Source organism: Embiotoca jacksoni, unplaced genomic scaffold (genome assembly GCF_022577435.1).
Source record: "Embiotoca jacksoni isolate LCO1_2020_lvr unplaced genomic scaffold, fEmbJac1.0.p SCAF_2, whole genome shotgun sequence".
Lineage (NCBI taxonomy): Eukaryota > Metazoa > Chordata > Actinopteri > Embiotocidae > Embiotoca > Embiotoca jacksoni.
In genome coordinates, this window is record NW_027185340.1 from 24819896 (window position 1) to 24845261 (window position 25366).

At 45.6% G+C, this 25366-nt stretch overlaps 1 protein-coding gene across 1 annotated transcript in view; it reads right to left on the reverse strand.

Annotated features, from left to right (window-relative positions):
* Window positions 1–4863: 4863 nt before the first annotated feature.
* Window positions 4864–25366, reverse strand: part of raph1a (Ras association (RalGDS/AF-6) and pleckstrin homology domains 1a) — a 78381-nt gene continuing 57878 nt past the window's right edge. Inside the window, 13 exon segments of the mRNA XM_069155186.1 lie at window positions 4864–6989; window positions 6991–7270; window positions 7272–7741; window positions 11795–11925; window positions 12034–12154; window positions 13535–13633; window positions 13854–13964; window positions 14078–14221; window positions 14386–14451; window positions 14560–14681; window positions 17794–17878; window positions 18780–18854; window positions 21152–21229. Coding sequence (XP_069011287.1) covers window positions 5364–6989; window positions 6991–7270; window positions 7272–7741; window positions 11795–11925; window positions 12034–12154; window positions 13535–13633; window positions 13854–13964; window positions 14078–14221; window positions 14386–14451; window positions 14560–14681; window positions 17794–17878; window positions 18780–18854; window positions 21152–21229 — 3408 coding nt within the window. The 3' untranslated portion in view covers window positions 4864–5363.

Below are 25366 nucleotides of genomic sequence, written 5' to 3' on the forward strand. Positions count from 1 at the left end.
GCACACAGTTTTATGCCCGATGACACATTTCTTCCTACAACTAGAACAATAGATTTTCTGGGCTGGTGATTTTTTTCCAGTGTTTGTCTGAACAGCTATTTGACTGAAAACTGCATTTTCACAATTTCGGACGACGAGGACAAAATTTACCGTATGCCATAGAAATAATAATCACAAGACCTTGCAAATCACATAAACCCATATTTAATAGAAAATAGAACAAGGACAACATATCGAATATTGAGATTGAGACATTTGATTGTTTTCTAAAAAATATGTTTATTTTGAATTTAATGCCAGCAACACAAGGTCATCTAAAGACTGCAAAAGTTGTGTTAAGATTAAAAAATCAAATATCACAAAAATATCATACTATAGTATGTCGTCGAAAATATCAAAAACATGTCATACTAGAATAGTTCGCCCAAAATGTTATGAACGTGTTTTGGTCGAGCATGTGGTCCAAAATGTACAAACATCATCGTACATAATGTGTGTTCTATGTAAACACAGGAGAACCCAAGAACAGACAGAACAGGGAATAATCAATTAAAAGGGATATATGTGTGTGTGTGTGTGCGCGCGTGTGTGTTTGCCGGGGTGGGGGGAGGAGGGGGGTCTGGAGGGTGTCTCCGAATCCTGAAGCCAGCAGGTTTGGACCAACGGGGCCTGGATAGACCGAGGCAGGATCTCAGGTGAGTTTTCTTGGCAGAAAGACAGGACAGACGGACAGACGGACAGATGGACAGATGGACAGACGGATAGATGGACAGACGGATAGATGGACAGACGGATAGATGGACAGACGGATAGACGGACAGATAGATAGATGGACAGACGGACAGATGGACAGACGGATAGATGGACAGACGGACAGATGGACAGACAGATAGATGGACAGACGGATAGATGGACAGACGGATAGACGGACAGATGGACAGATGGATAGATGGACAGACGGACAGATGGACAGATGGATAGATGGACAGACGGACAGATGGACAGACGGATAGATGGACAGACGGACAGATGGACAGACGGATAGATGGCAGGTAAACTGAGTCAGGAGGAGAACAGATGGATCAGAACCAGACGAGGGTCAAAACTTACACTTACACAAACGAGCTGCGCAGCGGGAACAGGTGACCAGTTGAAATACTGTCAGGAGGTGATCGGTGGAGAGAAGCTGTGTAGGCCGGACAAATAGAAGAGGGAGGAGCCTGGAGGAGGGAGGGGCCTGGAGGAGTGGAAGAGGGAGGAGCCTGGAGGAGGGAAGAGGGAGGAGCCTGGAGGAGGGGAAGAGGGAGGAGCCTGGAGGAGGGAAGAGGGAGGGGTCTGGTGGAGGAAAGAGGTAGGGGCCTGGAGGAGTAGAAGAGGGAGGAACCTGGAGGAGGGAAGAGGGAGGAACCTGGAGGAGTGGAAGAGGGAGGGGCCTGGAGGAGTAGAAGAGGGAGGAGCCTGGAGGAGGGAAGGGCCTGGAGGAGTAGAAGAGGGAGGGGCCTGGAGGAGAGAGGGGCCTGGAGGAGGGAAGAGGGAGGAGCCTGGAGGAGGGAAGAGGGAGGGGCCTGGAGGAGAGAGAGGCCTGGAGGAGTGAAAGAGGGAGGGGCCTGGAGGAGTAGAAGAGGGAGGAGCTGGGAGGCAGGGAAGAGGGAGGGGCCTGGAAGAGGGAGGAGCCTGGAGGAGGGAAGGAGACCACACCCACCAGACACAGACCAAAACACAATGTAGAGGTCATGTGGAAACAAAGTGACATGTTGTCCAAAATGTCACATCAGTGAATTTCATCAAAAATATCATGAAAACATCATTCTGTATTATGTCTTCCAAAATGTCATCCAAACGGCCGAGTAAACCAAGCAGTCCAAAATATGCAAAAATGATCATACAATGGAGTTAATACTTTGTACTGTCGGAGTGTCGGGTCAAGAAGAGTTAGAGGATCTGTGGGGATAAAGTTCCCTCCTTCCCTTCATGCTGCAGCCTGACCCTGGACAGGAAGTGTCTGACCCTGGACAGGAAGTGTCTGACCCTGGACAGGAAGTGTCTGAGGTCTCACTGAAGCTGCTCGCTGACCAGGAAGTTGCGATGATTGAGATCAGTTAGTTGATGGTTCCTGTGAACCTGAACCGCCACCTCGCCAAGTGTGAGTTTGTTGTTGTCTCTCTATCTTTTATAACGTCCCGGATGATTTACATATTTTTGCTTCCAAGATGTTAGAATGAAATATTCAGTTATGTGTCAAATAATAATTGATGCAAGTCAAGTCAGGCAAGTTTTTGACCCACGTTGTATACGAAGAGCTTTTGAATATATTTTGGTTAAAAATGATCTTTGTCTTGTTTCTAAAATAGACCAAAATATAATTCAAACTAAATGATACACATTTAAAAACTTTATCACTTTGTCGTTGGCTTCGGTGCTCCAATAACTGGAACTTCCTGAAAGCTGAGCGGATCACCAGGAGCTCCGACTGTTGGAAACATGAGCTCAGGTATAATGTGAAGGCAGCAACACGTTCACGTCTGTCCGTCTGGTGCTTTAACAGACGTCACAAACATTCCTCACATTCAAACAGTCTGTAGAAACCTGCAGACTTCCATCACCTGGAAACCAGCAGGTTCCACCTGTGGAAAAACTCTCCAATCGGCACTTTGACTCAGTTCTCTCATTTATTTTAAATGCAACAGCAATTTGGACACCGGTCGCAGCCACGTGCTCTGCCGTGTGTCCTTGAGCAAGACATTTCAAGACATTGATCAGTTTCAAACTGGATGTTGATCTTGAGTGTCGCTGACTCTCCGGCAGGGCGGTGGGCAGAGGAAGGACTCTCAGGGGAACTCTCCCCTCCGTAACACACACATCTCATGTGAAGACAAACTGAACATTTTCTAACCATTTTTTAAACATTAAAAATAAATCTGAATACTTTGAAAATTGCACATTGAAAATGAAAACTGGGGCAGTAATGTTCCATTTTTGGCGTGTTGCAGTAGTGGTGGCGTCATGCAGAACATTTGAATGAAGGGAGATTAAAAACTTGAAGGTAAAAACAGATCTGGGTTCAGCTGCAGGTAAAATATCAAACTAAGATGAGAAAATGTCTTTAGAAATCTGGTATGGAGTGATGTGGTCACAGTTGTTTCTATAAAAGTGTTTCTGCAGCTAGGAAGTGTTGAAGGATGCTTGAATGAGCAGCAGACCAACGACCTCACCGACTGGACCCCCAGCGCCTGATCTACCTCACGGACCCCAACCACACCCGCTCTCCACCCGTTCAGGATCTGGAGAGCTACTTCACAGAAGCCATCAGGCTTCTTTCTTTGTATGCCGCTGCTTTCAGAGTGCTTTAAGAGTGATCTTCCTCGTGGGAATTTCCAAGCACTTCAGGTTGATGTCGGGAGGCTCAGTGAGCCAAAGATATCGGGCATATTTAAAATGATCATTTTAGCCAAACACAAGTTGTCGGTTCACTCTCACGGTTTGACGATGGAAACCAGTAAACATGAACACGTGAGAGGCTGCAAACAGCCCGTTTTGGACCTTTTGATATGCCGCTAATCATTTTTTTTCATATTAATTTCATGTGAATCTACTAAACACTTTCAGCTCCAAATACAAACGTCAAATTCTGGATAAAATGCAGCTCCTTGTTTCACAGCTCCGTTTGAAGGCTGAAGTTTAAAGTTAGGACACTAAAGAGTGTTCGTGTCCACAACGACAGAAATTAACCACGTACGAAATAAAGAGTGACGAGACTTCACAAGAATCACGCTCTTGGTGCCATGTTTTGCGATTAGATCCAATTTCTGCTGATACAGACGGTATAACATGCAGGTTGTGGGTCGATCTTTGGTGACCTGCTTTTTGGACTCCTTCTGTCCACACCTAACAGCATAAATCTTGACACCAAGCTCACATTTGCTCACAGTTCTGGAACTGGTACCACAGGGGGCGCTAGAGTACATCATCCTGAAACTGTGCATGTCGTGGCAAACTATTGTGTCTCAGTCTGTTCTAATCTAGGCCGTCATGTTTTTAGACTCAGTTCCAGTACAGAGAAATGAAGGCTCTCTTGACTGACAGCTGTCTAAGCCAATGGGACAGTCGAAGCCGCGTTACCAGCTCGTTGTCCGACGTCAGCTCCTCCTAGTTTCGCTCCAAACACAGATTTTCTGGCCGCAGTGTGTGAAAGATGGTTTGAAACTCTCGCTCTAAAGATGTCGGGGTCGGATGTTGGCACACACCTGTGAGCAGCTCAGCGTTTTGTATTTCAGGCACTTGTTCTCAGGCATCCGTTGGACGTCTCTCTCTGAGTGGACACGCCCCCTTAATAACTAACTAGCAAAGTGATTGACCAGTCACTACAATGACACCCACGACAACGATTTATTAACTAGCAAACTGAGCTGGATGTAGCTGGGGAGCTCCTCGGTGTCCGAGCTGTCAATCACTTACCTGACAAACTGTAAAGCTGAATGATGGAGACTTCACAGAGAGAAAACGCTGGCGCCCTCTAGTGTAATGCAATGGGATTGATTTTAAACTGAGCACCTCTGGTTGAAGCTCTATCGGGAAGCACTTGTTCAGCGTGTCAGTCTGCATGTCAGGATTCAGTCCGACCCCCCTGAAGCCACCAACCAATCAGCCATGAAGCCAAAACATTTGATGAAATGATTCCAAACAGTGAAACTGGCTGCATGTCCTCGAAACTCCCAACACCTCTTACCTTTTAAAATAATTATTATAACAATATCTTTCTAGTATTAAATAATCTTATATAAAAACACACACAAAAAAAAGTTTGAAATGAATGACAATGCTCCCCCTAAGAGTGCCCCCCCCAAGCCCTCCCAAGCCCCCACACACACACTTCACAACATACATTTCTGTACACGTCGTCCCACGGTCCCATCTCCCATCTCCCATCCCTCCAGTGAACCCCCTCCCCTCCAACAGTAATGCTACTTCCAGCCACGGCTCCATGCAGTACCTCTTATTTTGCAGCATAATGTCTCTGTTGCCGTTGTCATTCAAGTCTTTTGTATATTTCAATGCAAAGCTGCACAGACATGGTGAAAAAAGCTCGATAGGTGATGTTTCTTGCTTGCTTGTATACATGTCATGTCATTGGATTAAACATGTATTGATAATGATAGTAATAATGAGGTTAATATTAACAATCATAATCTTAGATTAAGAGTAGGAAACACGTCTTGCTACTTGCTCGGAATCCAAGGAAGGATGTTTTAGGATGAGGACAGACGGACAAGTCAAGACAGACAATAATTATTTCTTATCTGCAGGAACGCTGGGAGCTAATTGGTCAGTTCGTTTCATTCGGCGCCGCCCAGTGTCCGTGCTGCCTACCAATCACTGGTCAGTTTGGTGCTTTGGTCCCGTTTTGGAGGCGCGGGCGGCGGGCCTCGCCGCAGTGTTGCATAGCCTGAGATGTTGGCGTGTTTGGTGGAGTGGGAGTGTGTGTGGTGGCGAGACAAGGTTTGGGAGTGTCCACGGACACCCTGCTGCTGCTGCAGGAGCTCAGGGGGAGGAGGCGGGAGGAGCGCCATGTCGTCCATGGTGCCCACAGGCTCCATTTTAGAGGAGGGGATCAGGTGGGCGGAAGTGAGAGAGCCGTGGCGAGACACCGACTTCCTCTTAAGCGTGCGATTAAGGTCTTCCAGGAAGTGAGGCTTCAGTGCCAGGGAGCACGGCCCTGCCGATTTTGGGGACGTGGGGGGAACAGGAGAGGAGGCGGAGGAATAAGAAGACAGGGAAGGAGGCGGGGTCTGAGACAGAGGCAGTGGTGAGAGGGCCATTGAAGTGGTATTGTCATACGGGCCCGTGTTGCTGGTTCGCCGGTTCAGCGTCGGCGGAGGGACTGTCCCCTTTTTCAGCGAGCCTTGTTTCCAGGACGACGATGACGACAAGGACGAGGCCGCCGACTGTTGAGGAGGCTGCATCTGAGGCTGGGGGTTCACCACAGCGACCTTCGGGGGGTGGTGGAACTCTGAGGGGTGGGGAGGAGGAGGGAAGAGCTCAGAGTCACTGGGGGGAGGTGGAAAGTAGTCAGGTGATGAGTCGAGGTGAGGAGGCTGAGAAGGGGGAGGTGGGGGAGGAGGGGACGGGAAGTCGGAGGGCTGATGGTGCTGGCCGGTCTGCAGCCCCTGGAGGGCCAGCGGTAGGTTCGCCAAGTTCAGCTTCCCTGGCTTCGGAAGCGGAGCAGGAAGTGCGGAGGACTCTTTAGAAGGAGAGCCTGTCGCTGAAGACGAGCTCGACGACGTTCCCGTTTGAGGTCCTTGGCCAAATTTGCTGACCAGGTTTTCCACCTTCTTGGTCCACTCATCCTGGGTCTCGCCTGATGAGCCGGACCGGATGGAAGAGGCTCTCTGTGGGGTCGGCGGAGGGCCCTTCTTCGTGGAGCCCGTGGATGAGGTGGAAGGCGACTTCTTTATGGGGGAGCCCGTCTTGGAGGAGGAGCACGAAGAGGGAGGAGGAGGGAAATCTCCGAGGGAGCTGTCGGGAGGAGGTGGGGGGAACTCTGGAGACTGCGGAGCCACAATGCCTCCTGGCTGCCACTTTGGTTTGGCTTTAACCGCCGGAGGAGACTGAGGAGCAGCGAACCTGGATCCTTCCATGGAGTTGGAGGCAGGCAGAGGGGAGGAGGCGGAGTTTCCTGGGAACTGATTGACAATCTGTTTGACCAATGAGGAGGTAGCGGCCGCAATGGAGACAGAGGAAGAGGTGGAAGAAGGAGAGATGGAAAGATTTTTGGAGGAGAGGCTGTGCTGCTTTGGCAGAGTGGGGGGGGGTTGATTCGGGGAGTGTCCTGTTGAGAAACTCTGCTGCTTCCTGACCGAGCCGTGTCCGATGTGTGGCTGCGTGGGGGACACGGGGGAGAGGGCGATCGGAAGGGAGGAGGGACCCGAGGGTTTGGGAGCCGTCTGAGGGGGAAACCCACCGGTGAAGGTCTTGGGAGGCGCAGGGGGGGGGCGCATTAGGAGACAGAGGCCGGAGACCTTGCAAGGAGGCTGGAGGAGAAAGCTCGGCTGGCGGAGGAAGGGGAGAACCATCCTCGGAGCCTGCTGGGCTGAAGTCGTACACCATGTTGGGAAACTTCTGGGCCAGGAAGTGCTGGAGGCCAGTGTTGCAGAGTTGAGGATTAGCGTCGGGGATCGGCTCTGGAGGAGGAGGGGGCGGTAACCCATTGGCCTCCAGGCTCCCCGGTGCAGGAGGTGGGAGGTAGAAGGGCTCCTGCGCCTCCTCCGGGGGGGGGTGGGGGTGGGAGAGCAGAGGGACTCGGTGGGCCAAACTTCAACGCGGCCATGGCCGAGCCAGGAGCCGGAGCCGTGGGTGGAGGAGGAGGGGGCGGAGACGGTGGTGGTGGAGGGGAGGTGCTGTAGAAGGCTGGAAGGGTGTTGTAACTGGGTTTGCCTGACTGTACGGGGAGGGAAGGGGGGGGGGCCCCCGCCTGCTGTGTCCTGGACTGGTTCTGACTCTGCAGACGAGCCAGTGTGCTGTACTTCACATATGAGGCGGCAGGTGCTGGCAGATGGGCCACGCTCACAACGGGGGGCGGAGGTGGAGGTGGAGGAGGCGAGGGCGGTGACGGGGAGGAATCCTCCGATGGCACGAGGCCGTCGGTGTAGCTGGTCCGGGAGGGAGAAATCTGAGGCTGAGACAGCGGGGAGAGGGTCGGTATCTGCAGAGGGATGGGCCTACTGATAGGGTCGATCCTCATCATCTGGACAGAGGAAGAGGAGGACGAGGAGGAGGAGGAGGAGGAGGAGGAGGAGGAAGAGGAGGAGGAGGAGGAGATGGAACATAGAGGAAGACACGTGAAGAGAAGGAAGTAAAAGAGGTCAAATCAGTAACGAACAGCTGAACCATTTTCATGCTTCTGAAAACGAAACAATCCAAGACAAGATGCAGGAAGTCAAACAGCCGAGCGGTGAGAACACAACACGCCGTCCTGCAATCAAACCAGACGGAGACGCTTTCCTTCACTGCTGTCAGCCACGTTAGCAATCAAGGCAATATATAATAATAATACAAATATATAATAACCTTCCACTTATTAGAGCTTTGTCAGTTTCTCATTGGTTCCTCATTTCTGAACTGTTCAACACAAAACCAACAGTTAACTGGTTTTAAATACTGATTCAAGGTTTCAGACTGGTTTAATCAGTCCTTCGGTGTGATGTTTCATTCCTCAGAAACACCTGCGTAGATGTTAAAGTTCAAGTGATGCTGAGTGGGCAGAAACAGCCCCCATCACCCTGGCTGTTAGTGGTATTAATTACTGTACATTCTGAACTGTCCAAAAACAGACTGCTTCCAACAGTGGGCTCACAAACTATATCAAAATAGTTAAACTGGAACTCAAATCCGACACAAAGGCTCTGCTGGTGTCAAACTTCCACTACAAGCCAGTTTCCAAAACATAAAATGTAAATAAAAGCAGAATGCAATGATTTGCAAATCATGTAAACCCATATTTTGTTGAAAAGAAAATACATATCAAATGTTGAAACTGAGAAATTGTATTGTTTTATGAAAAATATCTTCTCATTCTGAATCTGACGGCAGCAACAGGTCTCTATAAAGTTGTTCCAGGATCATGTTCACCACTGTGTTGCATCACCTCTTCTTTTAACAACACTCTGGAAACCTTTGGGAACTGAGGAGACCAGTTTCTGGAGTTTTGAAAGTGAAATGTGGTCCCATTCTTGCCTGATAGAGGATTTCAGCTGCTCAACAGTTCAGGGTCTCCTTTGTTGTATTGTTCATGTCCTGATGCTCCAGATGTTTTCAATGATTGACAGGTCTGGACTGCAGGAGGCCAGTTTATCAGCGGACTCTTCTACTAGTGAGCCATGCTGTTGGAATACGTGCAGAATGTGGTTGGACGTTGTTCTGCTGAAATAAACAAGACCTTCCCTGAAAGAGACGTTGTCTGGATGGCAGCATATGTTGCTCCAAAACCTGAATATATCATTCAGCATTAATGCTTCCTTCCAGATGTTCAAGCTACCCATGCCATGTGCACTAATGCATCCTGTACCATCACAGATGCTGGCTTTAGAACTGAGCTGATAACAAGCTGGATGGTCCCTCTCCTCTTTAACCTGGAGGATGCAGCGTCCATGATTTCCAAACAGAATCTCAGATTGTGATCCATCAGACCTCAGGACAGTTTTCCACTTCACCTCAGTCCATCTTCAATGATCTCGGTCCAGAGAAGGCGGCGGTGTTTCTAGATCATGTTTCTATGTGGTTTCTTCTTTGGAGAGTTTTAACCTGCATTTGTGGACGCAGCGATGAACTGTGTTCACAGACGATGGTTTTCACAAGTGTTCCTGAGCCCATGCAGTGATTTCCACTCCAGAATAGTGTGTTTTTAATGCAGTGCTGCCTGAGGGCCCGAAGATCACCACCATCCAATATTGGTTTCCAGCCTTGTCCCTTGTGTTCAGAGATTTCTCCAGATTCTCTGAATCTTTTAATGATATTATGAACCGTAGACGATGAAATCCACTAATTCTTTGTAGTTTTACGTTGAGGAACATTATTCTTAGATTGTTGCACTATTTTCCAGCACAGTCTTTCACAGAGTGGTGAACCTCTCCCCATCTTCACTGCTGAGAGACTCTGCCTCTCTGAAATCATCTTTTTACATTCAATCATGTTCCTCATCTGTTGCCGTGGTAACCTGATTAGTTGTCAGATGTTCCACCAGGTGTTTTTTTGAGATGTCTTGCTGCCATCAAATTCAAAATGAACTGATATTTTTCATAAAACAATAACATTTCTCAGTATTAACATTTAATATGTTGTTTTTGGTCCATTTTCTTTTAATTAAAATATGAGTTTACATGATTTAAAAATGATTGCATTTTGGTTTTATTTTACATTTTACACAGCATCCCAGCTTGTTTGGAAACAGTGTTGTAGGAGTGTAATTCATGAGGTGTGTTGGTTAGGCCGTTCCATCACACCACAGCGTTAGAAGGAAAATCAACAGTTCAGCTGCAGCCATTTAAAATCAAGGATTCAGAGTGGACCTCAAACTTCACTTCCATACTGAACATCCACGGTCCATGTTGTTATCGTGGTTGGCTTCCTTCTGACGATTAACAAGCACTTCACCATCATTATAGTTGTAATATCACATTAACAAGTCTCGGCGCTGAACTTTATGCTGAATTCTTTTAAGATTGTTAGTTTACTGGCATGTCTTTTTTTGTCCCCTGATCCTGCAGTTGTCTGATATCTCACCAAACTGTTTATTAACTGAACATTTTAAATACATCTGCCAAAAAAAAAAAGACAAAAAAAATAAATCTGCAAGATCTAACAGATGAAACTTTAACATCTCTACCATCAAACTCAGCAAGTACCAAAGTGCACGTAACGATCCAAGGAGAAGGTTTGTCTGTTGTACTCAACACTTTTAACCACAAACACGGAGGGATTTCTGTAAAGGACATGTTCACTGTGCTTTTAGAGCAGGAGACTCTGAACGCTGACTGAAGAATACTTTCTCCTTACAGAGACGTGGCACTAATTCAACTCTGCAGCAACATGTGAAGTCCTGTCATACATCCCATCATCCTGTCAGACACATCACAGCCCGGACAGCTGGTCAGCATCCAGCAGCAACTACACCTCCCAGCTAAACTGAGGTCACTTCAAACACACACAGCTCAGGCTTTAAAAGGCTGCAGCTAAACTCGCAACATGCCTATTACATCACTTCCTGTCCAACCTCCACTCCCCCCTCCTCCTCCTGCACAAAGACGAACTGGCATACGTCCCTTCATCTTTGACCGCTGGCAGGAAAGCAGAAGGGAAACACGGGAAATGTAGTCTAACAGGGAAACAGGGCAATGAGCGAAACAGATGGACAGAGAGAGAGTGTGTGTGTGTGTGTGTGTGTGTGTGCGTGTGTGAGTGTGTGTGTGTGTGAGTGTGAGTGTGTGTGTGCGTGTCTGTGTGTGTGAGTGTGAGTGTGTGTGTGAGAGAGAGTGTGTGTGTGTGTGAGTGTGTGTGAGTGTGAGTGTATGAGTGAGTGAGTGTGAGTGAGTGTGAGTGTGTGTGTGTCTGTGTGTGAGTGTGAGTGTGTGTGTGTGTGTGTGAGAGAGAGTGTGTGTGTGTGTGTGAGTGTGTGTGAGTGTGAGTGTGTGAGTGAGTGAGTGTGAGTGTATGAGTGTGTGTGTGTGAGTGTGTTAGTGTGTGTGTGTGTGTTTGAGTGTGTGTTTGAGTGTGTGTTTGTGTGTGTGTGAGTGTGTGTGAGTGTGCGTGAGTGTGTGTGTGTGTGTGTGTGTGTGTGTGAGAGAGTGTATGTGTGTGTGTGAGTGTATGAGTGTGTGTGTGTGTGTGTGTGAGTGTATGAGTGTGTGTGTGTGAGTGTGTTAGTGTGTGTGTGTGTGTGTTTGAGTGTGTGTTTGAGTGTGTGTTTGTGTGTGTGTGAGTGTGTGTGAGTGTGCGTGAGTGTGTGTGAGTGTATGAGTGTGTGTGTGTGCGTGTGAGTGTATGAGTGTGTGTGTGTGAGTGTGTTAGTGTGTGTGTGTGTGTGTTTGAGTGTGTGTTTGAGTGTGTGTTTGTGTGTGTGTGAGTGTGTGTGAGTGTGCGTGAGTGTGTGTGAGTGTGTGTGTGTTTGAGTGTGTGTTTGAGTGTGAGTGTGTGAGTGTGAGTGTGCGTGAGTGTGCGTGTGTTAGTGTGTGTGTGTTAGTGTGTGTGAGTGTGTGTGAGTGTGTGTGTTAGTGTGTGTGTGAGTGTGTGTGTGTTTTCATACCTCTCCTTGCGTTCCTCTCCTCCAGGCGTCAGAGAAAATGGAGCTGACTGCGCTCTGGGAGCGGATGTGGCCTGATGATGTCATCTCTGACACGCCGCTGTCTGATTGGCTGGAGTGGTTGGACTGCGACTCTGGAGCAGAAGGAAGTTGTGTAGTTTAACTGTTAGACTGACGATGACGGCTCCACTACTTTCATGATTGTGCATCACTAGTTTTGCAGCGGCAGCAGACCGACCGACCTGGGAGGCTGGAGGAGCTGGACCCGGACTTCATGGAGGAGGAGGAGAGGGAGGACCAATCGTACGCTGCCTCCGACCTCTTCATCGCCTCCTGGAAGTTGATGTACAGCTGCTTTCCATACTGACGGACACAGACAGGTGAGAGGGTTCGTATGATATGCAACTTGATGTATAATAATAACTTTATTTATATAGCACCTTTAAAAACAGAGTTTACAAAGTGCTCTACAGAGAAGCAAAGCAGTCAAACATAACGTCAATACCGGTAAACATTTAAGAAAACAGGAGGCAAAAAAGAGCAAACCATGAAGGTAATGAATACAAGAAAACCAAACAAATAACCAAAACGAGCCAATGGAATAGAAAACAAACAAATAAATAAATGAATAAAATAAACAAACAAAAACAGGGGAACAAAAGAACTGCATAAAAGGACATAAAAGGATGACATCACTTAAAAGCAATTCTATAAAAATGGGTTTTAAGAGTGGGAGGCTGTGGCTCCGATGGTAGAGTGGGTTGCACACTAATCGGAAGGTTGGTGGTTCGATCCCCAGCTCCTCCTGTCCATGTGCCTAAGTGTCCTTGAGCAAGACACTGAACCCTGAGTTGGTGTGAATGTTCTCCTGATGGCAGCACCCTGCATGATCTGTCTCATTAGTGGGTGAATGGAAAAACCATGTTAAAGCGCTTTGAGACCGAAAGGTGATAAAGAGCTGTACAGATCATTTACCTTTTAAAAGAAGTTAATGATTCTGCAAGCCTCATCTCCTCAGGTAGGTCGTTCCAAAGTCGAGGGGCCCTAATGGCAAAAGCACGGTCACCCTTTGATTTAAGCCTCGACTTTGGAATGTCATGTGACTAACAGATGAAGTCCCCCTTGGTTGGCTGGATGCTGCTACTTCCTGTACTGCGTATAGTTTTAAAGCCCTGTTGCATTTCCTGTTGAACATGTGTCAGACTGTTTTAATCGGCGTTCCGGCCGCCAGAACCTGCGACCTTTCACACCGGAGGGGCCCATCGACTGGCCGCCATCTTGAAACGCAAAGACCCTGTCGGTTCATTTCAATGACAATAAAGGTCATTCAAACAAGATGGCGTCGTGGTCAGTGTTGACAGACAGAGAGAAATGCAGCGTTACTTTGTACAGTTCTGAAGCTGAAACTGCACCCCTGGCTTTAATGGTTCATTAAGTTTAATTATGAATAGATTTCCTTTTATCTCAGTAGACTAGTCTGCCTGCTGCGGCTGTCGCTCATCTTCTGTTTCTTCTTCTTGTTTTCAGTTAAATTAGTTTCTGGTTGGCAGCAGGTTAATAGTAGACGTTATCCGGTTTGCTTGATTCTTGATGGTAAACAGGTTTTCTGAACTGTTAGTCAGAATTTTTAATATTTTCTCTGCTGTGCCAAAAACATGCCGAACTGTGAACGTGGTGAACCTGAATGCCCCGAGGACTCATGAGGTGTTCAGGATCACACGTCAGGCGACAGCACATTGTTACCTTGGCAATGCGAATACTGTTGATCCACTGTTGTAGGGTTCTGACATCATCACAGCACAGGTACTTGATGTACTGGGACTTCTTCTGGATCTGAGGGTGCTACACACACACACACACACACACACACACACACACACACACACACACACACACACACTGTATTACTTTACAGGACACTTGTTTAATATTACTACTGAAATTGAACCTGCAACATGGTTCCTCTCCTTTTAATAACAGAGCTGTCGTGACGGTCTCTGACCACTAGATGGCAGCGGAGGACCACGACCCGGTAATCGTGTCTCACTGAGCTCGAGCTCACCTTCAGCACCATGCAGTAATCTGTTGGAGCCTTGTACTTGCTCTTGTAGTCCTGGCCGTGGTAGACATTAACATGATCCAGCTGGAGGAAACACACCAGGTCCCTGGATGCCTGCACAAACACACACACAGCTTCAACCTACTTTTACATTCAAAAATATGCTGATCAAAAAAAGTGCTGTTGTTGTTCCCACATCCTCATCTCAGCTTTTCCTTGGGACACACCTTGGCCTTGCCCTTGGGGACGTAGTAGATCCCAGAAGCCCTAAGCAGGAAGTAACGTTTCTTCCAGGACTTCTTGCCGTCATCTTTCAGCCACAGGACTCCCTCCATCTCAGGGACGGACACGGAGCTCCCTCCAAAACACTCCTGATACACAAAAACAATTTTTTTTGGGGGAGTGTTTGAATTTTTCTTTGATGTTTTTATGTGAAATGAAAAGCCTGACCGACTGGCGTCAGTGCGACATGTTCATGTGAAGATTTGACAGAGAATGAAGTCGCATTGGAAGAAGGACGATAAAGCAAACTAACCTCTAAAAGAGCCTCTTTGTTCCTCTCAGACATCTCGCATGTTTCCTTCCGCCCCAACAAATAGTTCTGCAGCAGACGGGGTGGTGGTGGTGGGAGGGGGGGTCATACTGGTTAGCAGTACAAAAACACAGGTGGAGTTCAGCCCGTACCTTCATGTGCGTCTGAGCTTCTCACCTGCGGGTTTTTGAACACAGCATACTTCTCAATACGCTCAGTGAACATCAGGCGGTTCTGGCTGTCTCTGGTCCAGTTCAGCAGATTCTCCACCAGGTTCTCATGATCCTCGAAGATCCGCTCTGCACCGAGTAAACGAGATATCCGACTTCATTTTCAGTTCATCTTTATTAAAAAATATAACCCCTATTTACTTTGACTGTATATAAAAGTGATCTGTAAAATGTTTCTGATGCAGAAGCGTCTTCAGCTGCAATACCACCGAGTGCCACTAGAGGTCGGCTCCAAAAAGCCTCCGGCTCCATAGACTCCCATTCAACTTCTCTCATCAAATCCAAAGTAAATCAAATGTGTCCATCAGTTATCTCGGTGTTGTTAGCTAAAGTCACTCCTTCTTATTAGTTTTCTGGAGGTCCATCTGAAAATAATCCCTCATTCATTTAATATTAGGTGCTTAAAAAGCGGTATGTTTGGGCGGGTGTCGGTTTGATTGACAGACCTGTGGTATAATCAGGTTCCCGCTACTGGTGGGTGGGTCATAGTGTCCTCTGGGATTGACAAAGTGATTAAATTACACCATTAGTCAGCTGAATGCTGAGACTTCCTGTATCTGTTTCAAATTAAAAGCCCCTTTAGTATTACATACGTGGCCAAACAATCAGTCCGATCAGTGGACTCTTATGTAACTATGTAATGTTCATTACTCCAGGAAGTAGTAGGACCCTTAGCAACCACCTAGCAACAGAGAGGATTTCTAGTCTCCAACTGAATAAATACAGAACATAGAAACACTAAACTGCTCAGCTAGCTCAGTCTGGTTGGAACGAAGATATCTGATGAACAAAGATATCTGATGAACAAAGATATCTGAGGAACAAAGATATCTGAGGAACAAAGATATCTGATGAACAAAGATATCTGATGAACTAAGAGATCTGATGAATAAAGATATGTGATGAACTAAGAGATCTGATGAACAAAGATATCTGATGAACTAAGAGATCTGATGAACAAAGATATCTTATGAACTAAGATATCTGATGAACAAAGATATCTGATGAACTAAGAGATCTGATGAATAAAGATATGTGATGAACTAAGAGATCTGATGAATAAAGATGTGCTGAACTAAGAGATCTGATGAACAAAGATATCTGATGAACTAAGAGATCTGATGAACAAAGATATCTTATGAACTACGATATCTGATGAACAAAGATACCTGATGAACAAAGATACCTGATGAACAAAGATATCTGATAAACAAAGATATCTGATGAACAAAGATACCTGATGAACAAAGATATCTGATGAACAAAGATATCTGATGAACAAAGATATCTGATAAACAAAGATATCTGATGAACAGATATCTGTTGAACAAAGATATCTGATGAACAAAGATACCTGATGAACAAAGCTATCTGGTGAACAAAGATATCTGATGAACTAAGATACCTGATGAACAAAGATATCTGATGAACAAAGATATCTGATAAACAAAGATATCTAATGAACAGATATCTGATGAACAAAGATACCTGATGAACAAAGCTATCTGGTGAACAAAGATATCTGGTGAACAAAGATATCTGATGAACTAAGATATCTGATGAACAGATATCTGATGAACAAATATATCTGTTGAACAAATATATCTGTTGAACAAAGATATCTGATGAACAAAGATATCCATGGACTCATGTGTTTTTAACATTTTACCACCGTGTCATGTGTTCAAACCAAACCGGTCCAGCTAGCCTCCTCTAGGACTGTAAGTGCGTGACTATCCGTGGTGTTACGGTACGGGTGCTCGGAGCGACCAAAAAGGACCAAAAGAGACCCGACTTCACCAAATGGGTCATTTAATAGACCTAGAACAAGTAGAAACTACATTATATTACTTATTATATGAAACTCTATTCTAATTCTATTTTCCCATTGAGGAGGTGGAGGGATATTTGTAGTGATGAGCAGGGTGTGATGTCATGATGATTTGACCAATCAGATCTCTGGATCAGAACTACTTGTTGTATAATTCTTACATAACTAATGTGGTATGATACAATATTTTATTCAGCCCGCTGCATCACTTTGCCTCATTATTATTATGTTCAACATCATCATGGATACAGATTTAGTAGATAATAACAGATGAGGTGAAACCTGAACTGGAGGAACACAGTATGAAGAAATACAGTAATGATGGTGTTGTTCAAATCCAGCTGGTTCTTATCTGTTTTAATTTAATTTTTAATTTTTTAAAAATTTTATTCACTTTATTAATTCCCGAGGGGAAATGTCTTCACTACAGCAGGGGGTCTCTCAGAGGGGAGATGCTGCAGCAGGCTGCCACGAGCGCGGCGCCAGGTAACCTGACCTAAGGTGCATGTTTTTGGATGATGGGAGGAAGCCGGAGAACCCGGAGAGAACCCACGCAAGCACAGGGAGAACATGCAAACTCCGCACAGAAAGGCCCAGGACCGGATTCGAACCCGGAACCTTTTTGCTGTGAGGTGACAATGCTAACCACTGCACCACCGTGCCGCCCTTAGAGGTAGTTTAGAAAATGAAGCTGTGCAGTTTGTGTTCTCCTGCATGTGAACATGCAAGAAACTAAATACATGCTTCTTCATTTGAGCATGCTTTAGAGACGAATACTGAAAATAGTCAAAGTAAACTGTTAATATCATCATATCTTCAACTGCAAATCCTGAGAAGAATTGTTCCTGTCGTTATGACGATGGAAATAATTTTGCGCCGCTCTGTTTTGTTCCTGTGGGAGAACAGTGACAGGTCAGAGGTTACGGTCTGATAGGAAGTCTGTTTCTTGCCAAAGGGCACCCAGCAGGGAGCTGGTGGTGCCCTGTAAGTAAAAGGCTCCGCCCTCTTCCAATTAAAACAGGGTAGAAGTGTGCTGCAGAAACCTGGGCTGCTACCTCGCTCTTAAAAACACGTGGAATGGATTTGTGTAAAGGAGGAAAGGTTCAGGTTGGACGTGACGTTTCAGGATGACCTGCGATACGTCTCTCTCTTTCATAACGCTGCTGAATGCTGCTCAGCAGAAGCCCTGAAGATGTAGGTTAGATCACAGGCTTCACTGCCCTGGACCTACATAACAAATGAGTGTGTGTGTGTGTGTGTGTGTGTGTGTGTGTGTGTGTGTGTGTGTGTGTGTGTGTGTGTGTGTGTGTGTGTGTGTGCGTGTGCGCGTATGTATGCGTGTGGGCTCACCCATCTGAAGCTCGTTGATGGTTTCCACCAGTGACCAGTCTGGACTGTAACCACAGTGAGATTTATCCAGCAAACTGTCCAGAACCTGAAGAACAGGAGACACAAGCAGAAGAACTCTGACAGGACTGCAGCTGTTTATGATGCTAGTACCACTAATAATATTACTACTAGTACTAGTAGTACTACCAATAATATCACTACTAGTACTACCAATAATATTACTACTAGTACTACCAATAATATTACTACTAGTACTACCAATAATATTACTATTAGTACTACCAATAATATTACTACTAGTACCACCAATAATATTACTACTAGTACCACCAATAATATCACTACTAGTACCACCAATAATATCACTACTAGTACTACCAATAATATTACTACTAGTACCACCAATAATATTACTACTAGTACCACCAATAATATTACTACTAGTACTACCAATAATATTACTATTAGTACTACCAATAATATTACTACTAGTACTACCAATAATATTACTACTAGTACCGCCAATAATGTTACTACTAGTACTTCCAATAATGTTTCTACTAGTGCCACCATTAATATTTTTACTAGTACCACCAATAATATTACTACTAGTACCACCATTAATATTGCTAATAGTACTAGTACAACCAATGATATTACTACTAGCACTACTACAACCAATGATATTACTACTAGCACTACTACTACCAATGATATTACTACTACTACTACTACTACTACTACTACTACTACTACTACCACCAATGATATTACTTCTACTGCTACCACTACTACTACTACTACTACTACTACTACTACTACTACCAATGATATTACTACTATTACTCCTACTACTACTACTACTACTAGTGATACTACTAATGGCTGCTCCTACTGGAAGTGATGCTAAATACCCTGCTAGCAGCTGCTTTTCAAACTAATGGCTTCTTCAGCATGATTGTGTTATTCCTGTCAGTGAGTCCCACCTGTCTGACCGTCTGTCTCTCGTCCACCATCATGGTCTTTGAGCTCTCATCCGACAAATGAACACGAATCACCAACTATGAAGAAGAAGAAGAAGAAGAAGAGAGGATGATCCATTCTGCTCGTTGAGGACACGACCGTCACATTCGGTTGTTTTCTCACCATATTAAAAGGAACTAAAAGAAATCACTGGAACACTGAAACACACTCAGCTTACAGAGAAATGAGCGGCTCACTCTCCCTGAAAGGGTGTGAAAGGGTGTGAAACGGTGTGAAAGGGTGTGAAAGGGTGTAAAACGGTGTGAAAGGGTGTAAAACGGTGTGAAAGGGTGTGAACGGGTGTGAAAAGGTGTGAAAAGGTGTGAAAGGGTGTGAAACGGTGTGAAAGGGTGTGAACGGGTGTGAAACGATGTAAAAGGGTGTGAACGGGTGTGAAAGGGTGTGAAACGGTGTTAAAGGGTGTAAAACGTGTGAAAGGGTGTGAACGGGTGTGAAAAGGTGTGAAAGGGTGTGAAACGGTGTGAAAGGGTGTGAACGGGTGTGAAAGGGTGTGAATATATGACCTTTATTTAACCAGGTAAAATCAATTGAGAACCAATTCTCATTTACAATGATGACCTGTCAAAACGGTGAAACGGTGTGAAAGGGTGTGAAACGATGTGAAAGGGTGTGAACGGGTGTGAAAGGGTGTGAAAGGGTGTGAAACGATGTGAAATGATGTGAAAGGGTGTGAACGGGTGTGAAAGGGTGTGAAACGATGTAAAAGGGTGTGAACGGGTGTGAAACGGTGTGAAAGGGTGTGAAACGATGTAAAGGGTGTGAAAGGGTGTGAAACGGTGTGAAAGGGTGTGAAAGGGTGTGAACGGGTGTGAAACGATGTAAAGGGTTTGAAAGGGTGTAAAATGGTGTGAACGGGTGTGAAACGGTGTGAAAGGGTGTGAAACGGTGTGAAAGGGTGTGAAAGGGTGTGAAACAGTGTGAAAGGGTGTAAAACGTGTGAAAGGGTGTGAAAGGGTGTGAAACGATGTAAAGGGTATGAAAGGGTGTAAAACGGTGTGAACGGGTGTGAAACGGTGTGAAAGGGTGTGAAACGGTGTGAAAGGGTGTGAAACAGTGTAAAACGGTGTGAAAGGGTGTGAAACAGTGTGAAAGGGTGTAAAACGTGTGAAAGGGTGTGAAAGGGTGTGAAACGATGTAAAGGGTTTGAAAGGGTGTAAAACGGTGTGAACGGGTGTGAAACGGTGTGAAAGGGTGTGAAACGGTGTGAAACAGTGTGAAAGGGTGTGAAACGTGTGAAAGGGTGTAAAACGTGTGAAAGGGTGTGAAAGGGTGTGAAACGATGTAAAGGGTTTGAAAGGGTGTAAAACGGTGTGAACGGGTGTGAAACGGTGTGAAAGGGTGTGAAACGGTGTGAAAGGGTGTGAAACAGTGTGAAAGGGTGTGAAAGGGTGTGAAACAGTGTGAAAGGGTGTAAAACGGTGTGAAAGGGTGTGAAACGATGTGAAAGGGTGTGAACGGGTGTGAAAGGGTGTGAAACGATGTAAAAGGGTGTGAACGGGTGTGAAACGGTGTGAAAGGGTGTGAAACGATGTAAAGGGTTTGAAAGGGTGTGAACGGGTGTGAAAGTGTGAAAGGGTGTAAAACGGTGTGAAAGGGTGTGAAACAGTGTGAAAGGGTGTGAAACGGTGTGAAAGGGTGTAAAACAGTGTGAAAGGGTGTGAAACGTGTGAAAGGGTGTGAAGGGTATTCAGACTTATATGCAGTTCCAGATGACTATAGGAGGACTATGGACACACTCCTCATATTATATTTCCATGATTTCATCGTTCGTCATTAATCAGTCTGAAGCTTCATGTTTGTGAGAAAATCAGAGACGGTGCAGAAAGATCTTTGTGTGGGATCAACATTACAGATGATTCTACTTAAACACACACACACACACACACACACACACACACACACACACACACACACACTTATACACACACACACACACACACACACACACACACAGGTGGCCCGAGTGCCTGTTTGGTAAATCCAGGTTGTTAATCTCGTCTGTCTGGGATTGGGATTTAATTTGCAGTGGTCATTATGTTGAGTGTTGTGAGTGTGTATCTGTGTGTGTATGTGTGTGTGTGTGTGTGTGTGTGTGTGTGTGTGTGTGTGTGTGTGTGTGTGTGTGTGTGTTGACCCCAGCTGTTATTGACCAGAGCTTTCGATGCTGAGTGAAACTGACCTGACCCAGAAAACTGATTTGGCTGGACACGTGCCAGACACACACACACACACACACACACACACACACACGCACACATACACACACACACATACACACACAGATTTCTGCCATGTGTGTATGAACCAGACTCACCTTCTTCACCTGGGCCTCCTTGATCTTCTCCAGGGCGACTCGGATATTGTCTGCCTTCAACTTGGCAGCCTGCTCCTCCTGCACACACACACACACACACACACACACACACACACACACACACACACACACACACACACACACACACACACACACACACACACGTCAGTCAACACAAACTAACCCGGCACCGGCCGCTCCTCCTGCGGTCACCTACCTGACTCCTCCAGCAGGAATTCATTGTCACCACTCGTCAGTGGGTTTGTGTGGAGCAGCAACACCTCTGTGTGCTTCAAACAAAACCGCAAACCTGCGTGTTTAGAAAAATAGGACTCCAGAAAAAGCCCGTGTTCTAGAGTTTGGAGGGTATCCGGGTCATTCGTCCGAACACGCGCCTCCCGTTGGATTTACGTGGAGCTAATAGTTTCCTGAGAGGATGAAGGACGAGCCGCGCTGAGCTGATGTGCGTCCGCAGACACAGCGGCTCGACGTTAGTCCAGAAACACAGATCCCAAACACAGACGTGCTTCTCCTCCTGCTCCTCTTCATCATCATCATCATCATCATCATCATCATCATCATCATCATCATCATCAGGTCAGTATTATTGTGACTGCAGGGGAATTAGATTGGATTAATGCTTGGACGCTACATGTTAGCACATAGCTGTTGAGGATTATCCAAAGTGAACAGAGACGATCAGCTGGAGGCCCGTCTGCCTCCTGCAGATTCTCCGTTTCAGCTTCAACACGAGTCGAGAGAAAAAATAAAGTGTGCAGATGGAGGATCGGACAGCGAAGCAGAGCCGCGTGCAAAGACAAGATCTGGAAGCACAAATAAGACTAGAAACAGAACCACAAGTGGAAATAAATCCAGCAGCTGACTGACTGCAGGTTGACGAACCGACTGAGACTAAATAAACAGCAGACAGCTGGTGATGCAGAGGACTCCCTGAAAACAATCACAGAGGAAGAGGCTTCCTCGTCCTGTCACATCCTGCCTGGCCGGTGAAATGTGGGGAATGAGAGGAGGAGAGAGGAGGAGGGAGGAGGAGAGAGGAGGAGAGAGGAGGAGAGAGGAGGAGAGATGGACCGGGAGGGAGGGGGGAGGGTGGGGGCAGACACACTGATCTTTTTATCTGGAGCTGCATGTCCGCTCTGCACACATCACTCACCGCCTCCTCTGGAAGGTTCAGGAGGTCGACAACCAGCATCTCAATGAGGCTTCCAGGGCTCCTCCTCTTTCAGACACACACACACACACACACACGCACGCACACACACACACACACACACGCACACGCACACACACACACGCACACACACACACACACACACGCACACACACACACACACACACGCACACGCGCACACATACTCACGCGCACGCACACACACACACACGCGCGCACACATACTCATGCGCGTACGTACACGTACACACGCACGCACGCACACACACACACACACACGCACGCACGCACACACATGCACACACACACACACGCACACACACACACACACACGTGCGCACATACTCACGCGCGTACGTATACGTACACACACACACACACACACGCACGCACGCACACACACACACACACACACACACACACACACACACACACACACACACACACACACGCGCACACGTGCGCGCACACACACACACACACACACATGCACATGCACGCACACACACACACACACGCACACGGGCGCGCGCACACACACACACACACACACACACACACACACACACACACCCTAAACTGTGGAAGCAGCAGAGAAGCCTCCAGCATGAGATCATTGATCGCTGCTTTGTTTAGTGTCAAACAGAACATTAGATAAACCCCAAATAAATCAATGATATTAAACTGTCAGGAAATAACATGAAAATATCTGAAATCACTTAAAATGCACAAAAAATATTTTCAGCAATATGATAAAAATGTGTTGATAAATAAATATGTGAAGTGACAGATTTAAAACAGCTTGAAAGCCGAGCAGCAGCGTCAGGGACTGAAACATGAAGCCAACGCAGACGTGCCAGAAACTGCTGTTCCTCCAATGACCACTTGGGGCTGGCCCCAAAAGCGAGTCAGTCCCCATAATCTTAATATATATACTCCCAATTAGCATCAGTTAAAGACAGACGATCAGATAGAATTAGCTGAAATCATGTTGAATTAAACGTATTACATTATGCAACGTTCGCCTTTTAAAGATCTCTTCCAAACATCTTCTGAGATGTATCTAAAATACTTTTGAATAATAATTTGTGTCTGATGTGTTTTCTCCACAAAATTTTGTTTATTATCCTGTAAAAATCCATAAAATGACGTCTCCTTCTCAGTCAATAAAAAAAAAAAATCCAGAATGTATCAATCAGCAAATCTATTTTATGTGGAAAGTTTAAACTGCTACTAACAAGATGTCTCATATTTCACACTAAAGGCAGTTCTCAGTATTTGTGCACCGGAGATTTCACTTCTCATCATACTCTACTTATGCAGATTGAATTGGACCAAAATCCATTTCCAAATGATTCGTGATGTCATAAATCCTACTCCTAACCCCGCCCCTTCAAATCTGATTTTTAAGGAGCACAGAGAAACTTTCCCTTTCCAACAGATAATGGTGAAAACACTTTTAGACTGAGCACATGGATCATTGTGCACAGTGAAGCTCCAACAGTCAACCGGAGGAGAAACACATTTGAGGATTAAAGGTCTCTTTAACATTTAAACAAGAAGAGTAACTGCGAAAGAAGGTAAACCGTTAATGACTGATAAAAATATGTATTAAAAGTCTGGCATGAAGCAGAATGTGTCAGACAACGTACATCTTTAGATTCAATTCTGTGTTTACAACTGCAGCCAATCACAAGCTTCATTGCCAATGATTGACACTTCGTCCAGCCAATGAGATTCTGAACAGGGATGCGTGGTGTCCGAGGCGGTTCTTCCGGCTTCCTGACTCTGTGGTTGTCAGGATATTAATCCGCCACTCTCTTCCCATGCGTCGTGAGTATGGTTAGCTGATTTTTAGGAGTTTCATCATGAAAATGATGTCAGATGGACCTTTTACAAACTTTATAGAGCTCATATGTGTTATTGTAAATAGTTAGAACCGTTCTTTGTTATATAAATGACATTCTTCACCATAGTACTTGGTATGCCTCCAAATGGCATTTTCTTTGGAAACACCTGGAAAAACATGTGTAAAACATTAAATTACACATTTCTGTATTATTGTTATCATCTTTGAATCTGGATGAGGTCAGATTTCATACTGTTGTCCAGCTAACACCTCAAAGCTTCAGTCATTTGCAGGGACCTTTTTACAAAAGACATTCAGGTGAGAATAAAAAACATTCTACTTTAGTGAGTTGAAACTTGTATAACTCAGTGGCAGTAACACCTACAGCCACTCTGACTGTCGGAGTGTTTCCTTTAAAAGAGACCAAACTCATGCTTCTACTACGAATGGTTGAAGAGCAGCTATCAGTTTACTTTTGAGTCGCCTCGCCAACACATTTTATGATCATTTCACTGGAAGCAATTCATTGTAATAGGAATATAATTACATGTTATTAGTGCAATTTTAGAGGAATAATCTCAAAATTGGTACATTCTAGGATTTCTGTACTATTAAAAAATACTTCAAGCCTTCAGTGGGACAAAAACCTTCAATATATTGTAATCAGCTTTTTATCCATTAACTCTCAAACCTCTCGGCTTGGTTCGGTCGGTAATCCTCTCTTGTTCCATTTTATTCTTGTTCATTCAGATATCGTCTCCTTTTCATTTGTTTTTCTGGCTGTTCGCTCTGCGCTGATGACACTGTGTTTTGCTTTGCCTCCTGCCACAGTCGTCACCTCCTTTCTAGCCTGCAGTATCACTGCTTTCTCTCTAGTTCAGAGATATTCAGTTGACCTACATTATGGAGCCACTGAAATTAGCATCTGCCCAGGAAAGCTCCAGCTGCCTTTGAAGTAAGAAGAAATTTGTCCCTCCTGAGCCGCTGTAGGCTCAAAATAGAGCATTGATGTGGATTATATTGAGGCAGCAGAAAGAGACTGTGTATGTGTGTTTCCTGCAACTGACACACAAATGTAGAACTACGCTCGACTTCATGCAAACAGAAGTACATACAAACACTGACACACAGCTGTGTCCTTGAAACGCTTTAATGAGTGCAGATAATTCACACA